Raw genomic sequence first — 13,302 nt, forward strand, 5'->3', positions numbered from 1 at the left:
TACTCATCATCAGTCTTTCTTAAACAACAGCTGTAAAGATAAACTTTACATCGGAATACATACTTAGGTTCATTGAGGCTGCACAGTTTACCATCTAGGCTTAGAAAAAGCTGATTAGAGGTGAAGCAACTGAATAAATCTTCAGTTAATTTAATTAGAATTTAGTAGGATGCAACTAAAGACAGTGACATCTGCAAGTAATAGATGTATTTGTTCCATTTGTCTCTGAAGTTTTTTCTTATCAAAAATGTTGTTATATCTCCGTGTTTGGGTGAAATTGCTGTTTTTTCAGCTTTAAGTCAGCTGTCTCACCTTCTGCCAGCTGCTAATCCTTGACCTGACCTATTTCATAGAAACTGCTACTGTCAAGATCTACAGTTAACCTTCGCATTGAAGTGATGACCATGGACCCCCGAGGTCTACCCTCTGTGGAAACTGTCGCCTGACAGCCTTTCAATTGTTGTAACATGACCACAATTTTTCTTTGAGATATTCTAACAATCAGTCTCTCTGACACTCAGTGTGGAAAATATCTTCCTTTCTAGGGAATAATATTTTCCAGAAGCTTAAAAAGAAAATGACATCATTTCTAGATGTGGACATTTGGCAACAGTCTAGACAGCAGTCAGTTAAATCTTTGATGTCAGTGGGTTTCTTTTGGATGCGTCACAATAATATAGCAGGATCTAGATCCCCACAGATGTTCCTGATGCCATGATCGCTGTTTACAAAAGCCTCTCAGGGACCTGCCGGTAAGCAGCCTGGTGTCCCAGAGTCTGTCACCGGTTCATTATTTAGGCGCCTGGAGGTTTAGCTGCTTTGCATTATGTTAGCAGTTGTTAATTAACCACCTGATACCATCACTTGTTTTTAACTGTGACTTGAGCTGTAGTTATGCATATTCTCAATCTATACATAGGTAGAACTCTAAATAATGGATTCAAAATATTTCTTCTCACAAAACTAATTAGAAAATATTCCTTTTGTTCTTCTATTATCCACACAGATTGTCACAGCTGACTACAGTAATAAATATGATCCTCTCTGTGCTCGATCAGGGTCAGATCCATTGTGTGTGTTGAAATTTTCCAAAGCATATTGGCTGAGGATCTTCATGATCTTCACTAGTCTGTAAGAAACTAATAGTCTGGAGTTAAATAATGAACACCTGTTTTCTCAGATGATGACATTCTCCAAGATTAGTAAGGATTCAAAAGATTCTAAGGAAATTCTCTCTTTAGCTGTTACTTTTGACTGATATAATGCTTAATGTGCCAAGATAAACAACAATAATATTTGAATTTTGAAGTAAAACAAATGTCACAGAAGCAAAACTCCTGTTATAAGAGACCTTTAGAATTAGTTTGCCCTGTGCACCTTCTTGAATAGATATGCCTTTGCATTTCATGTTCTCTTACTTTTAGAGTTAAGTATTGTCCATGCATAAAAAGGAGTTTTTTTGATTAAGTTTTTGCTCTGACTGAATCCCAGTCCATTAAATTGTTATTGAGTTTACCTCAAATGAATTAAATAGCTGTTTCCACATTTCTTTAGGTATTTGCTTTAGCCTTTAAAGCCTCAATGTGATCCGGTGTACTCTTTCAGACCGTCAGAACTGATCCTTATCCTGTGAAGCTCCATTACGACAAATCTCACGACCAAGTGTGGGTGCTGAGCTGGGGAGACATGGAGAAGAACTTCCCCACACTCCAGGTAAGTCGTGATTGAGGTCAGACCCTTATTATTCATGTATTCTTCCACAGCATATTCAATGAAGGCTTTTCAAGGCAAAAAGTGAAACATCCGAGCAGTAAACATGTTTTATTCTATGTAAAAGAAGTGTTTCATAGTCTATTACAGTTTAAGACATCACCTTGCATCTTTTTTCACTAAAAAAAAATGTATACAGTAGACAGGAGCCAACAAAAATATCTTTAAGGTGTTATTTAATAATTTTTACAAATGTAATTACTACCATGTTTAAAATCTACAAATATTTATTTTTCCCACACAGAAAAAAAAGTATCACAGGTACTAACAAAGATGAAAAACGCTGAATATTATCTGCATTAATGTGTTTCTGTAAAAAAAAAAAAAAAAACGTGTGTGATGTTTTCCATAAAATTGCTCAGTAGTGGTTGTGAGATGCCAAAGACCTGCCCTCCCACAGGGTATCCAGGCATACATGGAGGCAATCAGAGCCCCACATCCACGGGAGGAAAATGGAGTGGGAGAATGACGATACAAGGCAGCAGAGAGTGCAGTCGAAAGTTGCAGAAGAGTGATGTTACATTTGGAATGCCAAAGTCAGCCAATGAAGGAACTAGGATTAAGTTTGTCAAAACAAAGTCTCCAGCAAGAACTCCAGTTCATCGTTTTTTAGATTTAAAAAGTGTTTGTATTAAATGAGGAGGATCATGTTAGAAAAATGTTGTCTGAGTGCAGTAGCTGAAAGTCTAAAAAAACTGGAGCTCTCCCCAGAGATGTGAAAATATCCTAAGGAGAGTTAAATCTTCCTGTTATCCTTACTAATCCCTAATAATCCGAAGCACAAAAAGCACATTTTAATTATTGAAGATAAATGTTAAGTTACAAAAAATACATATAAACCACCCACGCTGTGAATATAGAAAGTATCACTTTGGTATATATGATCCACCTACATTTATTCTCATAAGGATTTCTCTGAGCAAAAATAATATAGCTTTTAAAGCAGGAATTCCATGATGTGTGTAAAGTCATATTCCTGCAGTTATGATTAAATGATTAAAAGATCAAAATAAATTTAATAAAATAATTTCTTCTCTTTGAAAACAAATTAGGGGGGTGGGGGTAGGTATTTTAATTGTTAATTCTTTCTTTATTTTTAGATGCCCTAGCTGTAAAATCTGCTTGGCTCATAGAAATATGACAGTGTTAAATATTCATAATGGTTAATACAGTAGAGTAGGCAGCTTTTTAAAGGTGCGAAGGATGCCGTTCATCTGTGGGGAGCGCTAACTTTGAAATTAGATCTTTGATTTCTTCTGTTTTTGTTTTGCTTTTTTAACATTTAGATAATCTCGTTTTCCAAATATCTTTACAGTTTCGTAAAATGTTCATCAACATGAATTTAAAATAAAACATAGGGACCTAAGAGATCTTAAATAATTTGAAATAAACTGATTTACTCAATCAGATGCCTTCAGCATCAAAATTGAAGCAGATACATTTACTTGAATAACTTTATAAAAATGATAACACAAAAACTTTTATGCGTTCTGTTGCTATATGGTACTTTTTACATGAATAGAAAATGAGTAATCATTCAATGAAGAACAAGTTGAAATTAGCAGATTAACGTTGCTTTTTCAAACGTGGGTTAACCCGCTAACAGTCTGCATTTGGCTCCTTTCCCTTTCAGCTAAAAAGTCTGATGTCCCACTGGCAAGCTGTTTGGTTTCTGTTCCCCACCACTTTGTAGAGCAACATGGTAGGGAGCTAGGGGCGTCGTCAGTTTGCTTTATTTTTTGGCTCTTTTGTCCATCTGAATCTCTCTTGCCAGTGCTTGCTGCACCATGTTTATCAAATAAAGCAGAGATGTTCTTGCTTGTTATTGTTACATGTGACGACTGTTGTGATGCACATAGGATATCACGTTAATAAGCAGATTGACGCAGTCTGCCGTTCCCATCAGACTGCATATCGATCAATCCAAGCCTTTTAAAGACAAATTTTACCTGTGCCGATACCAGTGTCATTTGACATTGGTTGACACAGGTTAGTGAGCCCTTCCCAGAGAGAAGAGAGGGGGCAAATACAGCCAGCTCCACTCTGAGAGTTTTGTTGTAAGAAATGTGTGGATATTTAACCACCTTACAAGGAAAATGTGGGTGTTAAACATGGGTCTGACGCCACCGGGCTTAAACATTTTAATTCAGAAAAGGTTTACTAATGTTTTCTATAAAGCAATACCCATTAAAGGAATGGGAAACTAATGCATCGTTGAATGTGGATTCTTTCACAGAGTCCAATTTTCATTTTTTTCCAATATGACAAGTGTACATTAATCACCAAGCCTCTGAGGGATTTTCAATTGATTTGTTTCTTGCTTACCTAATTAATAGTCACTTCCATTCCCGTGGTAAAGTATTCAGAATGTGACACACATCTCTTTCTGAAGCAGCCCTTCAGACGTCACATCATTGCAAGAAAAATGACCTCATTATAATTTCAAATTTAGTTAGTCAACAGATTTATTTTCAACTAATCAGCTTTATATACACCAACTTGTCTCTATTGATTCTCATAAACTGGCAAAAGCCAGTCCAAGTCAAACTATATCAAGGTTTCAGTACGTATTGGTATGAAGCCAAATAAATGAAACTATATAACATAACGGGCAGGTTTTTTTTTTTATCGGTTTACTCCAGAAGTCATTTTAAATCAGGTAGAGACTTTATTGCCTTCACTTGGAAATCTTTCTTGTCCTTGCAGACCCTGGAATTCATAATGCACAGGTTCTGTGCATTATGATCTGAGACAATTTGTTTTGAGCTTTGTGGCACAAACATATTAAACTCAGCCCACACAGCTAGGTGTCTGCATGACTTCATGCATGCTAAAGTGTAATTTAGACACCAAGGGCGACGGCACGCATCCCCATTTTCCATCGTGAAGCTCCAATGCCACAGCAGTTAGAGGCGGAGCTGATGAGTTTTATCTGGAAATTGAAAAATAACATGTCAGTTTTATTAATATTATATCTTTCAGTTAAAATGGATTTAAGTTGAGCGAGGGCTTAAACAGGGAGGAACTGACAGCTTTCAGTTAGTTCAGCAAGGTCATGTTAAACTCCTACCTTCCTCTGCGCTTGTGTTCAGGTGATCAATCAAGCCAGTGGAAAAGTCTCCCATCACACCGTTCACACCCAGCCGATCGGCAGGCACTTCGATAAGGTGGAAGACTTCTTCATCCCCACCTCCAGCCTCATCGTAAACCACATCAGGTATGTAAGACACAGCTCTGTTTGCAGAGCAAACAGATGCATTCATAGCATTTAGTCCTGTGACATTTTACTTACTGTCCCTCTAAATCTCAAATCTACAATTTTTACTTCTAAGGGCATAAACATGCACTTTGTGAGAATGGATTTAATGAGGGTAGTTATGTAGTAGTTTTCCTTTTTATTCAGGTAAGAATAAAAAGGAATGCTGCTCTGCTGAAAATTTAAATTCCCTTACTATTTAATTTTGAAACCCTTTAATTGTGAAAATGCAATGATTATTAAAAACAAAAAATATGCTTTAAATATATTTCTGACACTGTTTAATTTCTAAAACTCTTTTTATTGAGAAAGGCCTGGCAGCCTCTCAGACTGTGTAAGGAGTCAACTTTGAATGAATTAGGTCAATTTGATACTAAGAAGATAATAAAGCAATGTTTGTTCAAAGACATATTTGGAATTAATTCTTTAGTCTTGTCTAGTCAAAACTATATTATTAATTAATGAGATTTAAAATGTTGTATTATTCCTTGGATCCCTCATTCCACTTATTAGCTCCTAGATTTACACTAATTATACTTTAGTTTTGATGTTGATATATTAATAACCTATATTAAATCTAACATCTAACTGGAAGAAGAAAAAAAACAAGTTTTTTTGTACAAATGACGCCTAGGCGGAAGTTCAAGTGAAGAAACTGAATTACTTACCCTCTTCCGCCTCCAATGCAAGCCAATCAGCTTTGAACCACACCTCCATGGAGCCTAATCAGCATCCAGAGTTCATTTTAACCCTTTAAAGCCAGATCCAAGAATATATTATCAGGTGTATCTGATTGTGTACAATAGGATTTTGAGCAAAGTTTTTACCATTAAATTATGCAAAAGGTGTCAGACGCAAAACATTTCAGAAACCATATGTATCTAATATGACACATTTGGCATTACAGGGTTAAAAGAACTTCATATTCACAACTCAGTCTGCTACCCAGCCAAAGCGCACATGTCTGAGCCCAATTCAACCCACCTCCATCCCCTTCTCCACCATCATAGCTAAAGCTTCTTCCGACTTTTCCATGGTGCTTCTTTTACTTTGTGCCCATCTGATTGTCATTCCCTCCAGACTCTTACTTTATTCCCTGACACATCTCAACTGGTCCGACAGAGGACCGACATGTTGAGCCTGGTTCTACCACCCAAAGGGTGTTTTTCCTCTCCACTGTCGCTTCACAAAGACAAAAGTAGTTGTGTCAATAAAATTCTTGTAATTGTCTTTTTCTTTCCATGTGAGCTTTTCAGATTCAAATGTATATATATTCAGAAATTAAGGGGTCATTCCATATTTTATTTTAAAAAATTCTTACACCAATTAATAAGACCAAATCCATAGCTTTAAATGTTTGATTCTTTACAACCACATTTGACAACCAATCCTATTTTGATTTGATAGACTAGCTAGAAGTACAGTGTTTTTCAGGCAGAAGCCATACCTACTGTAGGTCAGCTAATTATCAACCATTTTGACATATACCAAATGGCGCAAAGGGGAATTGTATTCTGCTTATTTTATTCCACCCCAATTTAACAAAAAAATACTTCACAACTTGGTCCCTGAACTGTCTCCTGTGTTCTTTTGTCTTCATAATGCTGTTTCTGCTCTAATGTTCTCTTCCTTGGAGCTTAACACAGCAGGTGTATTTATATACATAGCAATAGCTTTTCAGTCTTCACTAACAAGATTAAGGCAATCAATTTCACATGCTTTTATTTTGTGGGGTGCAGTTTAGGCAATAGCATTCACATGCAATGGTAAAAACAAGCTATGCTGCTCCGAATTTATTATTTTAACGAAGTGAACCTTGTATCAGTTGCCTTTGACTGATAATATGCTACTTTGTAGGCTTGTATTCCTCTTAAAATCACAACAAAAAACATTGAAGTGCATGGCTTTAATGTGAAATAAAAAGTTTTTTGGGGGTATTTACTGTATGTTCATGTATCTAATGCTTTGGCAATGCACAAGAAAATATCACTTAGTGATTCAGTGCAATAAATCATTGCAATTTCATAGTTCTCCAAACTACCCTGATTTCTCAAGCAATAAGCAGCTCTAACATTCAGGGTTAAAATATGCTACGGAAAGTCTGGAAGCAAGCAGGTGGTCTGCAGGATTTCAACGTGCAAATTGTCATCTAGAGAGAAGGAATAAACAGACTGCTCTGTGGGTTTGGGCGGGGTAAATGGCACAGCTGTAATTAGATCCACTGAGACCTGCACGAAAGATTACAGCAAAATGTGGCCACAGGTTTTTTGCTATATTTTTCTTTTTTCTGGGGTTTTTCAGGGGTTTATATGAAAGTATCCCTCTGCCCCCACATTATGCTTTTTTGCCTCAATGTCATCAAGCCATTTTCAATAAATTAAAATAGCACTGTAATGTTTATTTATTTCAAGAACCTGATTAAAAAGTGAAATATTATATTAACTGATAGAACACATTAATGTTTTCAAGACTTTTTATATTATCTGAGATATTTTTCTGGTTACAGTTAATACATTTTTTTTTTTAGAGATAAGTAAATTACATCAGACCATTGATGAACTTTTTAAACCAGATTCAAGGGATATTAACTTACTTTTAACTGACAAATTAATACATTTGCTGTGTGATTCTTATTCTTTGAATATGACCCTGTATTTTTATAAACTTAATTAATTAAATCAAGTTGGATAGAAAACAAATATAAACACTGATTAAGTATTCTCTGAAGAAATAGTATTGATTTTTTATTTTATTGTAAAATGCCAAATAACTAAACTGAAATGAACTGAAAATCTTTTTCTGCATAAAAGGTAAAAGTGATACAGCTATATCTTTGCTAGAGTTAGTTTTTTTTTTTTTTTTTGTCAATTGCTTTAGTTGAATGAAATCGACTTAATTTAAACACCCAATGCCACAAATATCCAAAACTAACTTTTTTTATGCTGCAGATTTCATACTTAATGGATTTGATATCTTATCAATATCAGTAATGCTCTCTCACACAATATGACCAAGTGCAGATTTCATGTCATGGGCAGCGACGCCCTAATTATACTATCTTACTGTATATGATTGTTTGCTAAATATAATTTGATAGATTGGCAAAGTTAACTAAAGTAGTCTGCAAAAATCCAATTTAAGGATTATGGGAGAGACGAGAATACATCCACATATTTCTGTGCATAGAAAATATATTTCTCTATGTCGTAGGCTGAGATGAAAACACTTTTATGATCAACAGAGCTTAAATAACTTCGTCCATTTTTTTCTAATGATGTTTCTTTCTAATCTCATATCAATAATATTTTATGTCATTCTCAGGAAGGCCTAATTGATTAGTCGTTTTGGTAACATTAGCGCTGCATGAACAGCTAACATATAATCTGCAGCTTTCAGAGACTTTATAGACAGAGAATTTCCTGAGCACCAGTAAAATTCAGGGTTTTTATCATTCAGTAGAAAAATGGAGTAAAGACCGGAAATATTTAATACTTTTCTGACAAATATGTATATGATGTTGATGTGAGACCTGAACTTTAGAAAAAATATTTTAAAGTTTAATTTTTAAACTCTTCATCTGTTGTAATGAGCTCAGAAACTTTAAGAGAACTGGAAAACTAGCTAAATTAAATTAAATTAAAGCATCCAATTACAACAAAAAGAGCATGTCTTCATTATGATGTTGTTCATGGCTTCTTTTGATGTGAACATTTTAAATGCAATAAAAATGAATCTGTTATTATTGCATTTACGTCAGCTATCAAATTCAGTTTTGGTCTCTTCTCTTTATTTACATGCTAATTTACCAGATTTAGCCATAAGAGAGTCCTACTCTTGAAGAATCTGTTTATACTTTTTGTCCTTTAATTTCTTTTTTCAAACAGATGTTTTCCAATTTCTTATAAAGAGAAAAACAATTGTAGGATCAGTGAATCCCATTAGAGCGAGTACAATTCGCATGGTGGCTGTCAAACATATTTCTTTTGTTCACATATAGTGACAGCTTGGTGTTCAAATGGCATAAAAAATGATGGATGATGACACAACTGAAGTGGCTGTCAGCATCGATCAGCTGATGTTCGTATTTAATTAGAAACCTGGCAGCTCCTTGCATATTCCTCATGTTCAGATGCATTTGTGACGTGCCATCAAGGAATTGCTTTTTTTTGTGAAATGCATTTTCACTGAACCTTTGTCATGTGATGCAATTCTATATTTCTATTTCAAAGTGAAATTACAGGGTAAATAGCAAAAATGGTTTATTTATATATGCTTATTCACAACACTTAATCACATGGCTCTTCACATAGGCCACTCAACCAGATCAAACAGTCAGATTCGTTCAAAATGTTCTACCTAAGGAAAACAAGCTGATTGCATCAACTCATTGACTCAACAACAACCTCCACACTAAGCATGCTTGTAGCGACAATAGAGAGGAAAACTTTTTTTCCTCTCTACATTTAACAGGAAGAAACCTCCAGCACAACCAGGCTCAGTATGAGCATCCATCTGCCAATGCCAACTGGGGATCAAGGAGCCAGAAGTAGACATACTGAAAGAAGCAAAGATACTGTACAAAGGGTAACTGTCAGCCAGCTCCATAGGTAGCCCCATTGAGGAAACACACAGCCAGGCAGAACACCTCCGAGCCAGCTCCTATGTCAGAGGATGAAAGACGGCACAGTTAGTCATAGTAAAAGAAAAAGGACTACACCGAAAAAACAGGTCAAGCTCCAAAATCTATAAACAAAGGCAGCAGCACACCTGATATTTCTGGGATTGTTTTCACAGCCAAACAGGAACAGACCAGAGGAAACTACGAGGATGAAAAAAAGCAGAGAAAGCATAAAATTAGAGGTGGACTAACAAATACTGCAGAATGGGAGGCAGAGATAGAATAAAGCAGGATGAAATAGGGGTCCCTATGTCCTCTAGCAGTCTAAGCCTATGGCAACATAACTATAGAGATCGCTCAGGCTGACCTGGACCAATCTAACTACAACCTGTATCAAAAAGGAAGATTATAAGCCTAGCCTTAAAAGTAGACAGGGTGTCTGCTTCACGGACTAAAACTGGTGGTTGGTTCCACAGGAGAGGAACCTGATAGCTAAAGGATCTGCCTCACATCCTACTTTTAGAAATTCTTGGAACCACACATAAACCTGCAGATTGAGAGTGAAGTGCTCTGTTAGGAGCATACGGTACAATCAGATATCTACTATACAATGGAACTTGGCCATTTAAGGCTTTCTGTCTGTGAAGGAGGATTTTAAATGATATTCTGGATTTAACTGAAAGGCAATGATGAGAAGCTAGAATAGGAGAGATATGATCATTCTTTTTAATTTTCATCATAACTCTGACTGCAGCATTTTTATCAGTTGAAGGCTTTTAACTGGAGTTTGTGGACTTCCTGATAATAAAGAACTACAATAGTCCAGTCTTGAGGTAACAGATGGACTAGTTTCTCAGCATCAGCCCTGGACAAGATATTTCAAGTTTTTGCAATATTCCCGAGATGAAAAAAAGGGAATTTTAAAAAGCACTTTAATATGGGATTTAAATGACAGGTTCTGATACAAAATAACAAAAATATTTTTTACTTTATGTCCTGTTATCAACTTAATACCATCCAAATGAGGTGATTTACTAATCAGCTTCTTTTTCAAAGACTCTGGTCCAAAGACTATAAATTATGTTTTTTCTGCATTCAGAAGTAGAAAGTTAAGAGTCATTCATGTTTTTTGTCTTCAAGACATGTCTGTAGTCTACGCAATATGTAAGTTTCATCTGGATTTGTAGACAGATATACAGTAGCTGACTATCATCAGAGAAACAGACGAAATTAATCCCATGCTGTCTAATAATTTTACCATTTGGGAGCATATGTATTGTAAAGAGAATTTGCCTTAACACTCATCCCTGTGGTACTCTAGAGGTAACCCTGGAGCATGACAAAGATTTATCACAATGTGGATGAACTGAAATATGTCAGATAAATATAATTTAAACCAATCTAGTGCCGTCCCCTTAAGTCCTTCAAAATATTCAAGTCTTTTTAAAATAATATGAACAACTGTATCAAATTCACCACTGAGGACAAACTGAGGACTAACAGGACAAGTACAAATACAAGTCCATTATCTGACGCCATTAGAATATCATTAGTGACTTTCACCAGAGCAGTTTCAGTGCTATGATGGGCTATAAAGCCACAGTGAAACTCTTTAAAATATTCATTATGGTGTTAGTGGTCACACACTTGTTTATCAAGAATTTTGAGATAAGAAAGGAAGATTAGACATACATAGATCTAGAACAGATGGTTTCTTAAGTGAAGGTTTAATTACAGATAAAAGCCTACATCACTGTAACAGGGACAAATTAATCACATCTAAAATGGAGGTGAAAATCAGAGGGAATATGTCCTTAAATCATTTGGTTGGAACTGGATCTAACAAAGAAGTTGAAAGCTTAGATGAAGATAATGGTTTTGCTGACTCGGGAAGTTCAGCTGGAGAACAATCGAAACCCTGTTCAGATTCTACAGTTACCTCAGATGCTGCCTCAAATTTCCAGAGATAAAACAATCATATTAGGAAAGTTGTCAATTATCTTATTTTTGATAGAATCAATCTTATTTCCAAAGAATCCCATAAAATCATTACCACTAAGAGCAGGAGGAATGAATCAATTGAAAGTGTTATGGCTCTGAGTGAGTGTGATAACAGTATTAATAAGAAACCTAGGATTATTCTTATTCTCCTCCTATTAATGAGGAGAAATATGCTGTGCTTGCATTATGAGGGGTTGATTTTATACAGCAGTAAACTTAAAGTAATGTTTGTTTAAAAAGGTTTGCAAAGGGGCGTTGTGAATAATTCTGGCAATGGTCAGACGTGGTGTGGGGATGCAGAGGAGAGGGGGCAGAGATGAATGCATCTGATTGTTTTTTCCATTCAGACTGAATGGCAGGGATGGGTCAGAGGTTTTAGAGGCTTGCAGTTCTCACACAGTAGAAGTCAGATTTTTTTAGCTCCTTTTTCTGAATACTTAAGGTGTTGCACACTATCATTATGGAAGGGCCATCTATAGCTTTAAAGGTTGCCTTTAAACTATTACCTTCATTGTCAGCATGGATGTTAAAATCTCACATTATAATTACATTGTCAGTATTAAAAACTAAATCAGATATAAACTCTGAAAACAGATCTAAAAAATCAGAGTAAGGACCTGGTGGACAATAAATAGTTACAAAAAGAAGAGGTTTTGCTGCTTTGCAATTTGGATAAGGGAAACTAAGGGTTAAATGTTCAAAGTTGTAATTATAAACTGGCTTTGGAGTAATCAGTAAGTCAGACTGAAAGATTGTTGCTATTCCTCCTCTTCACCCAGAATTTCTGGGTATGTGAACATTTAAATTAGTAGAAGGAGTTGCCTCATTTATGCTAACATAAGAAAACATAAATCAATATTATTATCAAAAATCAAGTCATTAACTAACAGACATTTTGAAGAAAGAGATCTTATGTTAAATACACCACATTTGATAGTTTTTAACTTTTTTCCCAATGCTAGTTATTTTTATAGATCATCATGATTTACTCCTTTAGGATTATTTTGTAATTTATTTGATTTTGGTCGTGGGCTAGACACATTCTGGCTGGAGTAATGAGTGGCTAACAGTACACAAGCTGCAGACTCTACAACAACTCTGCACTCTGGGTTGTCAGTTTTTTTGGAGGACTAATAAATTTCGCTATATTCCTAGAAAGAAGAGCTACACCATCCAAAGTGGGATGGATGCCGTCTCTCCGAATTAGACCAGGTTTTCCCCCAAAAATGCCAATTAACAATGTACTGTAGCCCACATCGTTTTCAGGACACAACCTCGTTAACCAGCGATTGATTCACGACAAGAGGGTAAACATTTCATCACTGGTGAGATCAGAGAGGGGACCAGAGAAAATTACAGAGTCCGGCATTGTTTTGGCAAATTTACACACAGAAGCAATACTAATTTTAGTGAGTAGTGTCATTACCACCAGCCTGAATAACCATCTTACTATATTTAAGCTTGTCCTTAGCCAGGTAGGATTTGGTGTCGCCTGTTCTGGCCCCGGCAAACAATTGACAATGGTGCCTCTAACATGTTTTTGACAGTGGAGCTGCCAATTAACAGAGTGGGCTTCCTAGTGGATATATCACTGAGCAGGGAAAATCAGAACGGTGGACAGTGGTAGTTGGTAGTGACAACAGTTTTTGATTTTTTT

At 35.8% G+C, this 13,302-nt stretch overlaps 1 protein-coding gene across 1 annotated transcript in view; it reads left to right on the top strand.

The window, feature by feature from the left end:
* fstl5 (follistatin-like 5) overlaps positions 1-13,302 on the top strand; it is a 272,518-nt gene that overhangs the window by 253,374 nt on the left and 5,842 nt on the right. Inside the window, exons 14-15 of the mRNA XM_015392029.1 lie at positions 1,606-1,713; positions 4,863-4,987. Of these exons, the coding sequence (XP_015247515.1) occupies positions 1,606-1,713; positions 4,863-4,987 (233 nt within the window). The remainder of the gene's footprint in view (positions 1-1,605; positions 1,714-4,862; positions 4,988-13,302) is intronic.

This window comes from Cyprinodon variegatus, unplaced genomic scaffold (genome assembly GCF_000732505.1).
Source record: "Cyprinodon variegatus isolate N-32 unplaced genomic scaffold, C_variegatus-1.0 Scaffold570, whole genome shotgun sequence".
Lineage (NCBI taxonomy): Eukaryota > Metazoa > Chordata > Actinopteri > Cyprinodontiformes > Cyprinodontidae > Cyprinodon > Cyprinodon variegatus.